This window comes from Tupaia chinensis, unplaced genomic scaffold, assembly GCF_000334495.1.
Source record: "Tupaia chinensis unplaced genomic scaffold, TupChi_1.0 Scaffold000215_1, whole genome shotgun sequence".
Taxonomy (NCBI): Eukaryota; Metazoa; Chordata; class Mammalia; order Scandentia; family Tupaiidae; genus Tupaia; species Tupaia belangeri.
Genome location: NW_006159690.1, coordinates 4,206,051 through 4,224,762, shown reverse-complemented (window position 1 = coordinate 4,224,762; position 18,712 = coordinate 4,206,051). Strand labels below are relative to the sequence as shown.

Genomic DNA, 18,712 nt, shown 5'->3' with positions numbered 1-18,712 from the left:
TGAGAATGGGTGGTCAAAATAGGGTAGGAGAGATTTTTCACCCAATAGCAGAATGGAGGTAGGGTGACTTTATCTTAAGGGAAATGACAAAGCATTAAAGGATGCTAAGCAAGTAAGGAACAGATTTTTTTGGATTTATTTGTAATTTTATTTATTATCATTGGTCTTCCATTTTGACCAGAGAGAGACAGAGAGAAAGGAAGAGTGAGAAAGCAAACCACCAGGTCCTGGACTTGAACCATGGTCGGCCATGTGGGAATTCAGCATCTCAACCACCATGCCACCTACTGGTCCCAAGGAATAGATTTTAATTTTACATTTTATAAAAGATTACTCTGACATAGTGGGATATTATTTCACAGCCATTAGGATGGCTATAATAATAAAGGAAAGTAGCAAGGGTTAGCAAGAAAGGGGAGACACTGCAGCCCTCTACACGGCCACTGAGAACTTAAAACGGTATAACCATTCTAGGAAATGGACGGGCAACTTCTCAAAATGTTAAACATAGAACTACCATAAAACGGGAACATTCTACTGCTTGGTTTACATCCCAAAGAATTAAAAACCAGAATTCAGGGACCAGCAGGTGGCGTGGTGATTAAGGCACTGGACACTCCCACATGGCCAACAGTGGTTCGAGTCCAGGACCTGGTGGCTCCCTTTCTCACTTTCCCTCTCTCTCTCTTTCTGTGTCTCTCTCTGGTCAAATGAAAATAACTAAATGAGTAAACAGATTAAATAATAATTCTTTAAAAAAAAAAAACACAACCCAGAATTCAAACACGTGTACACACATCGTCATAGCAGTACTATCTGCAGTGCCAAATATCTGCGAACTGAGGTATGGGTAAACAAAGGTGGTATATCCATACAAATGGAATATTACTCAGCCAAGTACGATGTGTTACAGTGTCAGCTGCTGGTACGGACTAAAACACAGATGAGCCTAAAAGCATGCTAAGAAGCCAGATACAAAAGGTCATATTTATTTACATAAAATGTCCAGATTAGGTAAATCCATAGAGACAGTAAGTAGGTTGATGGTTGGTAAGAGTCAGGGGAAGGCAGAAATAGGGAATGTGGGATGGTGAAAATGTCTCAGTACCTAGGAACCCTAAGGTAAGGAGATTTTTGCATCTGGGGGCTGGGGGGTAATTGAGTGTGCTTTAGGCTCCAAGAGAAGGAACCCCTGGCTGGGAAAGTGGAATGGAGGAGAGAGCTATTTGATGCAAGGAGATCAAAAGTTTATGACTTGGCTCTGGAAAGAAAGGAGTAGGAATATGCCTTCCTCTGTGAGAGAGCAGAGGGCCGAGCAAGTCTGATGTGAGACGGGTAAAAGCTGTGGACTTCTGCCCAAGCACCAGAGCGGAATGTAAGGGTAGTTGTGGGGAGCCCGTGGCAGGACAGAGCACAGGGTAGAGGAAGTGGAAAAGCATGGGGCACATGTTAGCGGGAACATGCTACAGTGAACTTGGCTCTGGACAAAGGGTTGCCAAGGAGCCTTGAAAGTCAAACCATACCTTTGTAGGGAAGCCAAGCTTCTCGTTATGTAACTTTTTTCCAAAAGCACCAGGCCTACGTAAGAAGTAAGGCAGTAATCCTGGTGGGTATATTGTTACATAAAACACTTTAATCAAGCAGCACCCGAAATAGAATGGGATAGTGTGAAAGAAATACAAGCGTCTTATGAGAGGAAGGAGTTTAAAAGGATATGCAATTGCCTTCTTTGAAAAAATTAAAAAAAAAAAAAGCTATGTAAAACCATATTGGATAAGTAACAATATATTTAGATTAGCCTATAGAAAGTATTTTTGCATTAAGCTGCATGTCATGTAAATTATGATAATAAAATATTAGCAGCTTTTTAATGCTCTATATACTGAAACTATACATTTTAGGAAGTTGTCGATTTTTATACCTGAGATATCTTCGAAACTCTCAAACCTGTAACGTTGTACTAATTGTTAATGCGATACACTAAAAAATTGTCACGCTACTTGATTCAGCATAGAGAAATGTTTTAGAGAAATAGCTTGGGTTTATTCACTACTTTACGTATCACACACACACACACACACACACACATATATATTATAGATTATAACTAATTAATTGTGGCTGCAGTTGACACTCAAGAAATTTAATTTTCTCAGTAAACGTTAAGGTCTTGTGGGTAAAGCATACGGTGCCACGAGCACTACAAAGAGAAATGGGAAATGGTCCCTGACCTGGGGCCAGGCAGGGGCCCAACTAGACCCATATAAGGTCCTAGGTTCGTATCCCTGGGCCTGCCTGTGCACTCAAGCCAAGTGTGCGAGCTGGTGACCTGGACTGATGGTGACCAGGCTTGGATAACAGTATGAGGACCCTCTTGGGGGTGTCTGTCTGTCTCTCTTACTGAAAAATTAAATAAGCTCCAAAGAAGAAAAAGAAATAGTTCCTTCCCTTAAAAATCTGAAGTCTAGTTGGGGCTATAAAACAGCTCATGTGAAAAGGTAGCTAACATTCATGCAAAAAAACCTAGCAGCTCATGATGTTGTAGAAGTAAGAGCTGTAGAAGATTCCAAAGATCAGCGGGGTAAGTAGGGTTTGGACTCCTGGCCGTGGAAGAAGCTGCATCGGAAATAAGGCTTGCTGGGATGAGGAGAGTATCTAGCATAGAAGGTGATAGATACACCCACTGAGATAAATGTTCAAATCTGGAACACTTTTTCCTTCATCCACTATCATCAATGCAGCTTTGTTTCTGCTCTCAAAATATGCTTTCCACCATTCTACTTTCCTTTCTCTTTATTGTCTGTAAAGGAAGGTAGAATAATACGTAATAGTGGAGGTAGGTTTTGGAGTGTGTAGGCTCAATGGTTAGAACTGTTCCAGTTTCACGCAAGGATCTTAGCTCTTAACTTTGGATAAGAAAGGTAGTTCTACCAGGAATGGGATTTGAACCCACAAGGGCACACGTCTATTGGATTTTAAGTTCAATGTCATAACCACTTGGCCATCCCAGCGACTCCTCTCCTTTATTGTCATCATTCTGCATTTATTTAGGCTCCTGAAATAGTTTCCTGTTCACATTTCCATTTTTGCTTTTACAATATACTATCTTTTTTTTTTTTTTTCTTTTTGCTATTGTTCACGTGTCATCTCGGGTGAGACAGAGAGAGATAGAGAAACAGCAAGCGAGAAATCACTCCCTGGGGCCATGGCCACGCCACAATTCCTTCTCCTCCATTCTCCTCTTGGGATTTTGGGCACGCATGCACATGTGCCCAGCGTGAGTTTAAGCCACCAGGTCTGGGACTTGATCCACAGCCAACTACGTGGGAGTTCAGCAATGTAACCATTATGCCATCTGCTGGTACCTCTTACGATCTGCTTTCAATTCAGAATCATCTTTTAAAAATATATTTCCACCCTCTGCCCCCTCACCATTTCTTAATGTATAGTCCCCAGCCTTTCTTAAAAGAGTCTATTGGCTTCCACTTCTGAGTTTTTCTTGCCATGGCCTAACAGAACTGTATTTTCCTACCTCTTTATTCCCATTACTTTACTTTTGTTAACCGGTGTCCTAGATCTGATGCTTTTCTAGCTCAGGCCTACTGTGATCCCCTCTGCCTGAGATACTAGCTCACCTGCTGTCACCTTGTTCTATCTAGGTCCTGAGGCTTTAGGTAGTGGCTTCAACATCACCCACTCAGCGGCTTCCCATAAGCCTCAGATTTAAAGAACATTTCACCTTCCCTGCCCACACTTTCCCTCTGGGCCATTTCATCCATCACCCTTCATTTATCTGCAAAGCAAATAGCCCCATGTGCCATGTATAAATGTATTTATATGTCTGTATTTGCTTGTTTTTAATTTTTTTCTTTAAACCATAGGGCATATGTGTTTACCAGAGAGAGACAGAGGGTAGTGAGAGGGAAATACCCTCTGGGGGGATGGCCATGTTGCAATCCCCTCTCCTCCATTCTCTTCCTGGGATTTTGAGTACACATACACACATGTGCTTGGCGTGAGTTTCAAGCTACCAGGTCCAGAAACCAAACTATAGTTGGCCATTGGGAATCCAGCACCTTAACTGCTAGCCACCTGCTGGCCCCAGTATTTGCTTGCTTTATTAGGTGTTTTCAAGTGAAGATACTAAAATGCCTACTGAAATTGTCTCAGCCGCAGGACTTTTACTTTTTAAAAATTTAAAAAATGTTTAAAAGAATTATTTTTTCATTCATTTTAATTTGACCAGAGAGGGACAGAGTGTGCATGAGTGAGAGAGAGCAAGTAAGAGTGAGAAAGTAAGCTGCCAGGTCCAGGAAAGAGCAAGTAAGAGTGAGAAAGCAAGCTGCCAGGTCCAGGACTCGAACCATGCTCAGTCATGTGGGAGTCCAGCATCCTTAATCACCACATCACCTGCTGGCCCTGAGGAGTAGGAGTTTTTATCTCCTGTAAGTGTAAATCCAGAGGTAAGAGGGGATTCAGTGCTGGATGAGTCAGTAGTTTACGATATCCTGTTCTTTCCTTTTTTTTTTTTTTTTAAAGAATTCTTTATTTATTATTATTTTTCTATTTGTTTACTAGGCAGAGGGAGAGACAGAGAGAAAGTGAGAAAGCAAGCTGCCAGGTGGTCCAGGACTTGAACCACGGTCAGCCATGTGGGAGACCAGCACCTTGACCACCACACCACTTGCTATCCTGTTTTCTCTCCAAAGCAGCGTCACCCTGGGGTTGCTATTACTGAGAGCCAGATAGCGACCAGTTAGGATGAATGCTACCTGGAGAGGTAACTGGGTGGATGGTCCCTGGGACACAGTTTCCCTTCGAAATCAAAGTCCCTTCAGTTAGATTGGACCAAACTGGGACACATATGCCCCTTGTCATTAGGAAGAATGCTTTCTGCTTGTTGCCTGGAGTCTGAGCTTCTGATCAAATGCATAGAATAAGCTTGTGCTTGTCACAGGTCTAATAAGAAACCCAACCCTAGGGCTGAAGTCCATGGATGGAATCACATTCACTACCAACCACACAGTAGAAGAATGGGACAAACACTGGGGCTTCAACTCCAGTATCCACTTACATCCCAATTCAGCGAAGAGTGTTTGTTTAACCCATTCCTATACACTTGGCCTCAGGCCTCCTTTCTTTCACTTCAGTGTTCTACCACCCCCAGCAATGAGAAGAAAGCCTGTGTTGCTTAAAAAGAGATGGCAGGTTGGGGACCAGCAGTTAGCATAATGGCTGTCGCTGGACTCCCATGTAGTCGACCGCAGTTCGCGTCCCGGACCCAGTGGCTTAAAACTCACGCCGGGCGCGTGTGCGTGCGTGCCCAAGATCCCGACAGGAGAATGGAGGAGAAGGGATTGCGGTGTGGCCATCCCTCCTGAGGGGTGATTTCTCACTTTTTGTCTCTATGTCTCTCTCTGTCTGGCGAGCACACGCGCCCTACAGTGAAAATCTCTCCAAAAAAAAAAGAGATGGTAGGGCAACAAATAACTCTGAAAAGGAGGTTGGCAGTCTCCCGAGCTTTAGAGAACCCACCTTTATTTATGGCACACATTTTTCCGTGGGGAAGATACTACCTACAAAGGGATGAAAATGGGTTCTTGGGCAAGGGAAAGAAACTGAGTATTACATTGGCTTGTAGCCCCCTCAAGAACAACCACACCCAACAAACTCTTACTCTTTATGTTTGATTTCTCTTGCTAGGGAGAATTGAACTTCTATTAAAATGTTCTCCTTAGGGGGAGGGAGCAATAATGAAAAATAAGAAACAATTAAGCAATGAAAAAAGGAAGAGGCCATCATGAGCAATTTAGGACTGATGGGGGAAACTGGAGGGAAATAGACAGTTGTCAAAATCTCAACATGTGTATGTTTCTGTGTGCACATGAAGTCCATTTTACGGATTAAGTAACAGACATAGAAACAAAATCTTTTTTTTTTTTTTTAATTCTGAATGTGACATTATACCCAGCCAGGAAAATCACCACTACTTTTTTCAGAAACAGACCAAAAAGGACATAGATGAGACTGGGCTGGCGTATTTTAAGAATATGATTATTCTACCAGATATACATTTTAAAAATATAGTCATCGAGCAGTCTAATGCCGAGAAAATGAGCTTCAGTGACCTTCTAGCACCTCTTTTTGTGTACCAGTTAGTCTAATAGGTAAAAAAAACCCAAAAAACAAAAAAACTTATCTTGAGTAAATTCGACTTAAGTTTTTCAAACAAATATGTTAATGAAGTTTAATTGAGTTTTAAAATTAAATCGAGAAGTAGAGGAAGAAAAATTTCAATATCGCTTCCAAAACTTTGAAAGTAAGTTTACCTGAAAAACCGATGAACGGAATAAGTCTGAACTCTGTTTGGGATCACAAGTAGGATATTTCCTTTTCTAGATACACAAAGTAACCTGGAATACCCTTTGATCTTTTTTAAAAAAAATTTTATTTAACTTTATTTATTTTAATTTGACCAGAGTGGGACAGAGTGAGAGTGAGCAGGAGAGAGAAAATGAGAAAGCAAGCTACCGGATCTGGGACTCAAACTGCAGTCGGCCATGGGGCAGTCCAGTGCCCTTAACTACCACATCACCTGCCGGCTCCACCCTTTGATCCTGATGCTTATCTACACTGATAAAAAATATTAGTTACAGGCATCAGGAGGCCTTAGTGAAAGAGCAGGCATTGATAGAATCTTTCTTCTATTTTCATTAATACAATAGAATCCTCTTTTCAGGATTTCAGAGCAAGACTGGAGTTTAACAAACGAGGGTATCTGAGAAGCAGAAGGAACCAGTATAGCTTACCGCCATGGAAGTTTCCAAAACCACATTTTCCCTTTTAAATGACAACAGTATGAACACCACACTGTTTAAGCAACATTGTATGTAAAGCTTGGGGAAGAAGATAAAAGATAATGTAGAAGATCTAAACCTCCCAAATCAGTATGTCATATTTCACAGGACCTTTAAAACTCAGTTATGTTTTCTTATTTATGTCTAAGCATGCAATTACTCTCCCCTAAAGTTAAAGTCAGGAGGCGGTCTTATTGTAAAAGACACAAAAGGCATTTCTATTACCGAGTTTGACTACACTGTACATATTTCATGTTTATGCACTAAGTTTTGTGATTTTTTCCCCCCCAAAACAGCAAGTTTTCACTCCATTTCCACCTCCTTCCCCAATTAAGAAGGTAGTTTCTCAACTTGAGGAAAAAATTATTTATTTTATGGAGAACTTTACTTGTCTGGGAAGACAGGAAATGAATTCAATCCAGGCAGCAGTTAAAGAATAGACATTTATTAGTAAAAAAGGGATTTAGATGTTAAGGAAGGGAGAGTTACATTCTACACATTTAAAAAAATTTGCTTTTGGGACCAGCAGATGGCATAATGGCTACGTCGCTGGACTCCCATGTAGTCGACTGTGGTTTGAGTCCTGGACCTGTTGGCTTAACCTCTCACCAGGTGCATGTGCATGCGAGCCTAAGATCCTGAGAGGAGAATGGAGAAGGGATTGCAGCGTGGCCATCTCCCCCGGGGAAGGGGGGGGCGATGATTTCTAGCTTTCTGTCTCTCTTTCTGGTGAGTGTATGCGCCCTATGGCAAAAACCTCAAAATTTTTTTTGCTTTTTATTTTATCCCAATATAACCTTATTTTCTAGTATTCACTAGACAGCATGTGTGCTTGCCACAGAGGGGAAAAGCACCCCTCCATGGGGCATGGTTCCATTGCAACCCTTACTCCATTTCTCCTTCCTATCAGGAGTACATGTGTACACACATGTACCCAAGATGCCTTCCAAGCTGTTGAGGCTGAGACCCGAACCCCGTGGTCAGCCATGCTGGATCTAGCTCCTTTAGCTACTAAGCCAGCTCTCTTTTCATGTTTGGGATGTCAGGAAGACCTTGAAGTTGACTGTAGCACTGAAGGCAGGCCTCCTTTGCTTTGGCAACTGACCGGCTCTTTCAGAGTCAACGTCTCTTGAGGGACAAGATGTGGCTCATTAACAAATCACCAGAGGCACTGAAACCAGCCATTGCATACCGTTTATTTCACTAGACTGCAATTTTATACACAGTATGAAGGGGTTTCCTGATAGCACATATATAGTGTACTTTCCGTACTGCGGAAGAACCAGTTTTCTTTACATTATAGCATAATACCCTACCATTAAAACATTATTTGGTGGATTTTTTTCCAACTACATATAAATGGAGATTCACCACATACACGGTGCAAGAATGTCTTTATAACATATTTGAATCACAAAGTGTGAATCTAAAATACATCACTGTAATTAGAACACTACTTTAAAATTACAATGCCCCATGTCCTAGTGGCCAGATTTGATTAATTCCTGTATAAATCACAAAGCGGTTTGGTGGGGTAACTCCTTGGATACCTGGCAGCAGTTTTAAACTATGATTTCAAAAAGAAATCTTTAAGAACAAAAATTTCGCAATTTATAAAATGTCTTCCCTATGTGTCCAATAGCTTCCGAGTCAAATGGGACATTTAAAAAATTTATAAAGTCTCTAAAACAAGGAGAATAAATCCAACCCTCTTTTAGCCAAAAGGCTGCGGTTGTAATGTTAGGTTTCGTAGAAACCTAAGAAAAAGTATTGTATGGGGAGTGGAAATGAGTCACAAAGAAATGTAAAATTTCTTTTAAAACATCTTGGATTCCTCTGCCCCTTCCATCTTTGTCAAACACAGAGAAAGAATACTGCATTACAAATAAAGATGTGTTTCCATGACGTGCTGTAAACAAGTCAGATATAGAGATTTCTTCATTTTTCCATTTTGTAGAGTGGGGCGGTGAGATGATAACAGTTAAATAAGAAAAAAAAGGACCCCTTAATCAAAGACCCACTTCATTACACACAAAACAGCTAGGGAAAATCGCTGAAAACTCCTTATGTGTTTCCTTTTCTTTCCCCCAAAGTCTGAGAATGTTTGAAAGTTCAATAAATAGTAGAAAAATAATCCTTTACTTAGAAACTTTGAGATGCATCATTTAGAGCTTAACATGAGTTCCATATAGCCGTGGTAGCTAGGTACCGTTAAGAAACAAAGTAAAATCTTCAAAGCATTTGCCTCTCTCTGGCTGTGCCACATTCCCAGCCTCTGATGGAGCAGATTTTTCTGTCTTCCAGTTAAGGAGAGCCGAGGTTTCTGGCTCCCTGGAACATTCCTCTGGCTCAGCTTCATTTATAGGTTCCGTCTCTATGTCTGGAGGTTCACCTTCTGTTCCATGCATTAGTGTTTCGGCAGGTTCATTCACCAGGTCATTTCCCCTCTGTTGCAGAACCAGCCCCACGTCTTCACACACGTGATTCTGTTGTCGTCTCTCTCATTTTTAAGCACATCAACAGTCAGGCAATGAGCTAAACCAGGCTGGACAAAGCCCACACCCAAGGGGTCTCTGGCTATGGGTTTTCCACTGGCTCTTCCCCTCCCTAATATTCCGTATCTCCCAGATCCTGTCTTCTCCTGGGGCTGAGGGTCGTTAGCACTCCGCATCGACCGTGTGTACTGTCACGGCCGCCTGTAAGTGGTGGCTGTGATGAAGAGTGGGGTGGTGTGACCGGTAGTGGTGGAACTTGTGACTTAGTAGGGCAGCAGTCTGGGGCGGGGTATCCAGGTCTAAGTCCTCGTCGTGGTTTCCCACGTCGACCCCGGCTGACAAGGGATCGTTGTTGCATGGAGGGTTCTCACTGTCTTCCTGGGGGCTCATGGTGCTGTAACCTAGAAAAGGAACAAACCAAGTAAGCAGCTGAGAGCTTCTAGATGCAGAGAAAAGATCTCCCTTGAAATTTCTAGGGCACCGGGAGGTAGTCCATCTCTGCGATACACGGGTGTGAGCGTTGGCAGACTGTCAGCAGATGTTGAAGCGACTTCTTTTTAAAGAGATCCTGAGTGAACAGTTTTTAATATGTTTTTAAGAAATTTCATTTATTTCTTCTGTGACAGAGACACAGAGAGACACCTAAAAGGGTCCCCACCCTGTAATCCACCCCCAGCCTCTCAGGATCACATGTGCACTTACCCAGCACATACAGGAAGGCCCTGGGAGCTCCCATGGGGGCTCAGATGCAGCACGACCACACTACCTCCTAGCCCCAGGGTTAATTCCCCCCCCCCCTTAAACTGCACTATCCACATGTGGTCCTTTTAGACCACTGAGAAAGTATGGAGGAGTAAAATATAAATCAGATCATGCATTGCACATCCTCAAAACTGAACATCTCCCTCCATCCAATCATCCATAGAGAAGCAACTGCCCCTCTACACTGCACCATGAGATAAGATGATCTCTGATGGAAAAGACATCCAAAAAAAAAGAAGCTTCAAGAAAAAGATGTGCGGGCCAGCGGGAAGCAATGGTGGTTAAGGCAGCTGGATCCCACATGGCTGGCCATGCAGTTCAAGTTCTGGACCTGGAGGCTTGAAAAACACACCAGGCGTGTGTGCACGTGTGCCCAAAATCCCAAGAGGAGAAATGGAGGAAGGAAGATTCCAGCATGACCATCCTCTTGGTGGAGGGGTGGGGCGGTGGTGGTGCTTTCTCTCTAGGTTTTTTTTTAGCGAGTGCATGTGCTTTTTATAGTAAAAAACAAACAGACAAACAAAAAAAAACCAGGGAGGGGGACAGCGGGAAAGATGTGAATAGGACTCAGATCGGTGCAGGGCTGGTGAGGAAATCTGGGCTCCTGAATGCTTACGTGTAGTCCAGTTGTGGTGCTGTAGGCAGCAGCATGACAAACAGCAGTGCTGGAAGCCACGTGCTGCCTGAAGTTGGCACACCCAGCCTGGTCAGCCCGAAACACACTGGGTGAGTGAGAGTGCCCCAAATCCAATGGGCTGGAGGATCACGGGGTGACCAGACCCTGTGGAGGATGTCTCTCTGTCTCTCACATGTGTGCGCACGTGCTCTGTCCTGGGTAAGAAAAAGAAAGACGAAACGCCTGAATGCGATGCCACAGTAAGAGCAAAAACGGCGTCCATTGCCCGCTCACCGGCTCCACAGCAGGCACTTATGACAGCTCATTCCTGCATACTAAGAAGGCACGTATTTTAATATCCATTTTATACACGAGGGAAATGATGATCAGAGAGGTTAAGGGACTTGTCCCAAGTTCTAGTACCTGCACACTAACTCCACACACACGCACAGCTACGAGCAAAGGAATCAACCATTCTGTGTGTAAGCTAGCTCACCATCTTTAAAGATGAACTTCTTTTGGTATTCTAAGTCATACATGTTTCAAAAGAAAATGCCCTTGTTGATCAAAGGATTCCATTCCAAGAACCCTGGCATGTTTTTAAATATTGCAAAAATCTCCTTTAAACATTTTGAGACGTGACAGCTCATTAATATTTCCACTGCATCTACAGTTAGCATCAATCAGCACTCACCCGTGGGTAGTGCTAGTCATATTCATGGCTGCAAAATTGATGTGCTTGCACACAGTCAAGCAGGCGTCGTTTGTGGTGGAATGTATGCTCTGTGCAGAAATAAGAAAGGCAATTCTCTGTCTTCAATGAAACATTACTCACATGACAGAATTATTTAACAGTCAGCCCAATTCAACAAATATTTATTGGGTACCTCCTAGGTACAAGTTGCTGTGTTGGGTTACTGGAGCGGATACCAAGATGAAAACCTGTTCCCTGCGCATGGAGTTCAAAAGTGAGTGTTTGCGAAATAAAACAAGTACAGGCAGAGGCCATTCAGTTATTCATTTATTGAAGAGCATTATGAGGCTAGAGGGGGAGACGACAAAATAGGAATAAGAGACGCCTCCTTCCCTTAATGAGTTTATCATTACGAAACAGATGTTCACAAAGCGAGGCTTCTCCGCATGCAGCTAATGGTGAGCATGGTAACTGAGGTATAATTGAAATCCAGAAGAGGGACTAAGTCTGGCCAGGGGAATGAGAAAGTTTCAAGACTCCTATTTTAGTGAGGCTTAAGTGAATGAATAGGAGTGGTTAAGTGGGTCTGAGCAGAACAGGATAAGCCTAGCCACAGAGGCATGGATGTGTAAACCAGTCCTGTACCACGTGGCTCAGAGGAACGCTCACAGGTAGCTGGAAGAGAGCAGGCCAAGTGAAAGGTGGAAAGGAAGGGAAGGTCAGCTCAGAGGGGCCGACCAGTGCACTGGTCAAGCATGATTTTCTGTGAGGCACTCCTGCACAAGAAGGTTCACAGTTCAACTCTGAAGACCTCCCTGGGGACCCAAGGCACACGTGTGCCTATGATCTGGAACTGACTGAAGGCGGGGGGTGGATTGCAACATCAGAACCCTGTTTAGGTGTATACTTGCTTTCTCCTTCTCTCTCACACTCATGGAAGAAATTAATAAACTAAAACAAACAAACAAAAAAAGCCAAAGCGACTGCAAAGCCCGTGCCAAAATAGAAAACAAAGAGGCAACACAAGATTACGTGCAGACCAAAAATGGCAAGATCCTTTCTGTATACAGAGAGCTCTGGTGGTAGGTTGGAGGACAAATGAAAGGTGGAAAAGGGGGACAGTTGGGTTACCGTAGCAGTACAGATGAGAAATGAAGAATTAAAACTGGGGGAGCAGGACTGAACAGATTTCAAAGCCATCTCAGGAGTGGGAGTAATAGACACTCGTACCCAATGGCCATTTGGGGGTTGAAGGGTGTGGTCCAAAGTGGCTAACTTTGAATCAGGATGATAAGAGGAAACTTAGAGACCCTGAGTCTCCGGAGAGAAAATGAACTTTGATTCCTGCACATTTGAGACTCTGTGGAGATGTCCAGCCAGAAATGCAGAGGTGTCGTCTAAGAAGCTAAGGCAATAGAGGGAGAGCTTCATTACTGAGGCCTCCCTGGTGGGAGAGGCCAGGCTAGGACTGGGCAGAAAAAGGGGTAAGGTGAAGCCTCCGCTCCTGAGAGGCTCATAGCTAAGGAGGGGACACAAACGTGTATGGAGACAGGCTTGCTGGAAGGAATAGCAACGTTGATGAACGTGGTTTAGATCCTTAGGAAGAGACGCTGAGGTGGCCGGGGATGGAAAGGTACTGCCAGCAGGGTGCATTCATGTGCGATGGCCCAACAGCCTGGGGGCTCTGGTGTTTCTGGGAATGGTGGAAAGCTTGCTGTGTGGGGGAAGGCCGTGGGAGAGGAAACTGAGCAGGCAGGCTAAGACCTGACTGGGAAGGCTGCTGGAAGCTCTGAGCTAAGATTTGGTAGGAGAGGGCAATGGGTGGGTGTGTGGGAGGCAATGCTGAGGCTGGATAGAGACAGGTGGGCTCAGAGGACGGGGGCCTGAAGCCCAGTTCTGGAGGAGATGGGAAGGACTCCAAGTGTGGAATCAACAGTGATTGAAAGTGAACCAGCTGCTGGCTTCAGGAGAAGCCAATGGGCTGGATTTGGTGACCAAATGGACCTGCCTGGTAAAGACGGCAAGGGAGCGAACATCCTTAGATAAGGGGACAATTTCTAGCTTCAGAGACTGAAGAAGTACTAATGCCTTTACTCCAGGCTAAGAGACCAGCAGCCAGAGGAAGCGTCTCTGCTTCTCAGTGTCGGGAGTGCTGACTCCACAACGGGAGCCCGGGGGTCAGGCTCTACAGCCTTAGCTCAGAAGTGCTGTGTATGCGGAAGCCACCTCATGCTGTACGCGTGGAGGACCAAAATGGAAACACGCTTTTAGCAAAAGCTCAGGGTCTGTGTTGATTATTCACATATGTCCTGGGTAGCTTCCTGTTTCTGCTCATTTATAAACACTTGCAATAACTCAGTAACTGATGACTCATTTTAACATTAGTGGTGTTAATTCACGGTGGCCCTTCTGCTTGGCCCCCCTCCCACCCGCCCTCATCTTGTTATTGTGCTTCATGCCTCAGTTTGATGGTCTCCTCTGGGAAGCTTTCCTGACTGATTCTCTTGTCCTGCCAACCTCATGGGGTCTGGGACCCTTTCTGTGAGTTCATGTGGCATGCTGTATGCATCTCTCTCAGAGTTCACCATATTAAAATAAAAATACAGGGTTCTCATGGTCACCTAGGGTTTGAGTCCCAGCCCTGGTGGCTTAAAAAACATGCCAGGTGTGTGCGTGCATGCCCCAAATCCTGAGAATGGAGGAGAAAGGATTGTGGCACGGCCATCCTCCCGGAGAGTGATTTCTCACTTTCTCTCTTACTGTCTCTCTTTGGTGAGCACATGTGCCCTGTGGCAAAAACCTTAAAAAAAAGATACACACACACACACACACACACACACACACACACACGGCTGCCTGACCATTAGTGAACTCTTTCTTAAATCGCAGGTACTTATTTACCTCTGTTTTCTTAGTATTTAACACAGCGTCTCACATAAAGCAGGCACTTATAAAAACAAACAACCCCACTCCCCCACTACACCCCCAAACAAGGGCATCAGTGAACTTTTCTAGTAAGCTGTGGCTGTGCCTGCGATGACATTCGTGAGTCTCATCCAATAATGAAGAGAATCTAGGGCATTGGGCTTGTCTCGGGGGTTCTGACAGAGCCCAGCGAGACTGCAAACCTGGCTGGTTGTAGGCTCTGGCTTCACACCCTGGGTCGTAGTGATGGTGCAAGGCACCTCGGGGGCACCCCCTTCGCTTCTGTTACTGCTTTCTGATGAGAACCTCAGAAGAGGCCCTTCTATAGTACAACTCTCCTACTAATACTCCATTTAATGCCCTACGATTCTATTGCTCAATCCCACAGCTCCCTCCTGTTCCACTAATTAATGAAAATCTGGAGAGGGCGAGTAGCAAGATGCGGAGAAGCAGGGGAATGACAAACACATTTTCTCACGCTACAAATTAATTGTTGACTTAGTGCCAGGCAATTCTGGTGAGCATTGGGAACAGGGATGAATTAAGACCTGCATGGTCCCTGACTCATGGAGGAGGAAGCACTATTTAAAACACAGAGGATATTTGCAAATACTGTTAAAGGAAAAGTTTCTTCCCCATCCAAGGGCATACGTAGCAAAGGATCTGCAAAGACCATCTCAAGTGAGAGACGGGCTTCAGGAAGGAGGCAGGCATCCAGAAGAGAAGAGCCAACAGGCTTTTGGACTTTGGCATTCTGCTTCTGCGTATTTATCTGACGGTTCCTAGGAAACCTTTCTTGATTGTCAGGGTTGTTGGGTCCCTCTGGGGACTCACTCACCATCTTGTGGCCACTGACAGTAACTGCAGGAGGATATCTGTGCACCTCTAGAAAATGGTCTTGTGTTGCCCTACATAGATTTTGACCCAACTGCACTTGTCTTTTAAGCATTTTGGAATGTGTTGAGAGCTAGGGAGAAGTTTCTCTTTCCAGAGGGAAAAAAATCTGTTTAACACACAATGTCATTAAAGTTTCTAATGAGACAGTAACCAAAATATAAAGTTGCAAGGAACCAATATATATTCATGCCTTTTTTAACTTAAAAAATGAGCCAGTAGTTGATTAGATATAATACTTTCAAGAGAAACAATGGGAAAAGCCGATACATAGTTAAAAACACACACACAGAGTAATTGTTTTGTGAATTTCCACTGGTGAGTGGAACGGTTTGCTAAAAGACCATTGTTCTACGTTGTCTTAGAATAAGGACAAAAATGATTCTACTTTCTAAAAAACATTCCCAGTTTGAGTAGTTTTTTAAAAATACAAACATTAAAATGAGATTCCTTTGAAACATGAAACTCTTTTGGCTGCATAAAATATTTATAAATAAATAAAAATGTACCCTTTGGGCCAGCCAGTGGCATGGTGGTAAAAGGTGCTGGATCCCACATGACCACCTGCATGATTTGAGTATCAGACCCAGTGGCTTGAAAAACACACTGGGTATGTGTGTGCGTGCCCAAGATCCCCAGAGGAGAATGAAGGAGAAGGGATGGCAGTATGGCCATCCCCCGTGAGGTGGGCTTCCTTACTCTCTCTCTTGCAAATTCATGTGCCCTACAGCAAAAATTAAAATTAAAACAAAAATGGCAACCTAAATTGTGCAAGCTTAGCTTGGTAACACTCAGTTTTAATTCTAGGAGCATCATGACTCTGAAACACAATCATGAAAGTCTAGTCTGCTTGGTGGGCATATATTCATAAATTTTATTTTTCTAAGCTCCTTTTGCATATCATGCCCATGGCCTTGCATGGAAATACGCTCACTGGATAGCACATAGCCATGGCGCTACAATCCTGCCAGCTCAAGGAGTCTTTCATGATTTATTTGTAGATAAAACTGAACTATTTCCTCCTTTTATTCACTTCACTCCTTTTTATTTTTGTTTATAGTTTCTTTTCTTCTTACATGAGATAGACACAGAGAGAAACTACTGCAGTATCCCCAGTAGGTTCCCCATGCCACCACCATGCACCCCCAGTGCTGGTCGGCCAGGATGATAGGCACCTAGGTGTACTTAGAGAGGTCCTGGGATGCTAACCTCGAACCTTTCCCATGTGGGTCCAGCTGTATCACCACTGTGCTGCCTGCTCCCCGCTCCCTGGCCCTGTCCTGCTCCTTTGAGGGAACTATCAAGTCTACCTTTTATCACTTTTCTCATTGCAAATGTTCATTTACAGATTCCTCCTAGATTAGAAGTTCCTTTAGGGCAGGATCAACCCTGAGCTCCAAGCCCATCCTATGTTAGTGCTCACCACAATGTTACCATGTAGGATTTTTTTTTTTTGCTATAGGGCGCATGTGCTCTGAAACATAACCATGAAAGTCTAGTCTGCTCAGTGGGCATATATTTACAAACTTTATTTTTCTGAGTTCCGTTTGCATAGAGAAAGTCCCAATCCCTTCTCCTTCATTCTCCTTTTAGGATCTTTGGTATTTATGCACAAGTGCCTGGCATGGGTTTCAAGCCGCTGGGTCTGGGACTCCAATTGCAGTCAACAATGTGGGAGTCCAGGAACTTGGTAGGAATTTGTAATCTTTTCTGTAATTATTAGTAAAGGGAGGTCAAAAGTAACTCACTGACCTCTTAAGAGCTTGTAAGAGGGGGGAAAAAAAAGCTCACTCAAAGCAAGGTAGCTTGAATTTATTTCCCGAGTTTTGGCTTTCCATAGAAACCCAAAGTCTATTTAGTTTCTCTACACCCCCGTGCCTCAGGGAAATGGCCGGTCTCCCATCTCTCCCTGCACAGTGTCTAGAACATGGCAGCTGCCAAGACAGTTGCCAAACAGGAGAACACACAGATGAGTAAGAAGCGTGTTTGCATGTCTTTGTTTCATGTGTATGGATCGCTTACCCCAGGCATCACAGGGACATTAACTGGATGCCACCACTTTCAGTGACCCCATCCCAAGGTTCAGGGATATGACAACATGCAGTTAAATTCTATTGATTTTGTGACACATTTGGACCATATGGAATGTCAATGTCTAGTGCTTCTTTTGGTGTTGCGTTCTGTCTGCATGAAAAACTATTTTTCATTCCTTGGGGATAACAGGGATCCAATTACTGTGAAAAATGAAAGAAACTAAGCCCTTAGCTGGATCCCATGGTTTTCAGATACTGACACTGCACTATTCTTTTTATCTAAGCTGTTGCCTCATATGGCATTTTACTAAGACAATGGGTGAGGCTAATGGAACATCGTGAATGTCATTCAGAATCCTAATTTGGTCCTGATGCCATTTCTACTGGGGGGGGAGGGGAAGAGAAAAGGACTCAGTATTTCTGCTGAATAAGAAATTATTTCTGCTGAACTTTAGTAGCCTCAAACCTGTTTTATTATTCAAAGGAGAAAGCACAGAACTGCCTAGCAGAAGGAATTTATGCAGGTTCAAAGATTTTTTTTTTTTTTTTAAGGGAAAAAAAGCCAGAAAGGCAAAGAAACTGAAAAATTTAAGTTGTGCTTTGGCTTTCCATAGAAACCCAAAGTTTCTATTTCGTTAGTGGGAACAATGTCACTCAAAGCCCAAATTAATAGTCCCCAGTTTACAAAACAGAGCTTTAGCTTCTCCTGCTTTCCAGAGGGAGTTTGAATACCTGGCTGCAGTGTGAAAGGCGACGCTGGTTGCTTTGAGGAATATCTGCTCCTGAATTTTTTAGCATAGATGTGGGAGTGCACTGTTTGAACACTCCCCCAACACCGCCCCAAGATAGTTACAGAAAAAGCTGAGTCAAAAAGACTTAAATAAATTATTTATGCATTAAAGAACGACCTGGTTCTAGGAAGGAGGAATATAAAAATTTCTGGAAAATTAAATAGCTTTCTTAAAAAATAAAAAAGGCTTTCCATGAAGGAAGAGTCCTACTGCCTCTGTAGCATTTTCGTGGAATAGGAGCAGTATGATGACCGAGCAGTTCATCTGCTGGGCTTTTTCTCTCTCTCTTTTTTAAAGAATTATTTAATTTTATTTATTCATCCATTTATTTTAATTTGACCAGAGAGAGACAGAGACAGAGACAGAGAGAAAGTGAGAAAGCAAGGCACCAGGTCTGGGACTTGAACCATGGTAGAACATGTGGGAGTGTCCAGTGCCTGAATCACCTATGCCACCTGCTGGCCCACCCCCTTTTTTTGGAGAGGTTTTTGCTATAGGGCGCATGCACTCGCCAAAAAAACAGAGACAGACAGAGAGACAGAAAACGAGAAATCAACCCCCAGGGGGGATGGCCACGCTGCAATCCCTTCTCCTCCATTCTCCTCTCCGGAACTTGGGTACACAGGCACATGTGACCAGCGTGAG

General features: G+C 43.6%; 1 protein-coding gene across 1 annotated transcript in view; it reads right to left on the bottom strand.

Moving 5' to 3' along the window:
- Positions 1-8,032: 8,032 nt before the first annotated feature.
- The window catches only part of CACHD1 (cache domain containing 1), a 268,123-nt gene continuing 257,443 nt past the window's right edge, over positions 8,033-18,712 (bottom strand). Inside the window, exon 27 of the mRNA XM_006147534.1 lies at positions 8,033-9,753. Within this exon, the coding sequence (XP_006147596.1) occupies positions 9,515-9,753 (239 nt within the window). The 3' untranslated portion in view covers positions 8,033-9,514. The remainder of the gene's footprint in view (positions 9,754-18,712) is intronic.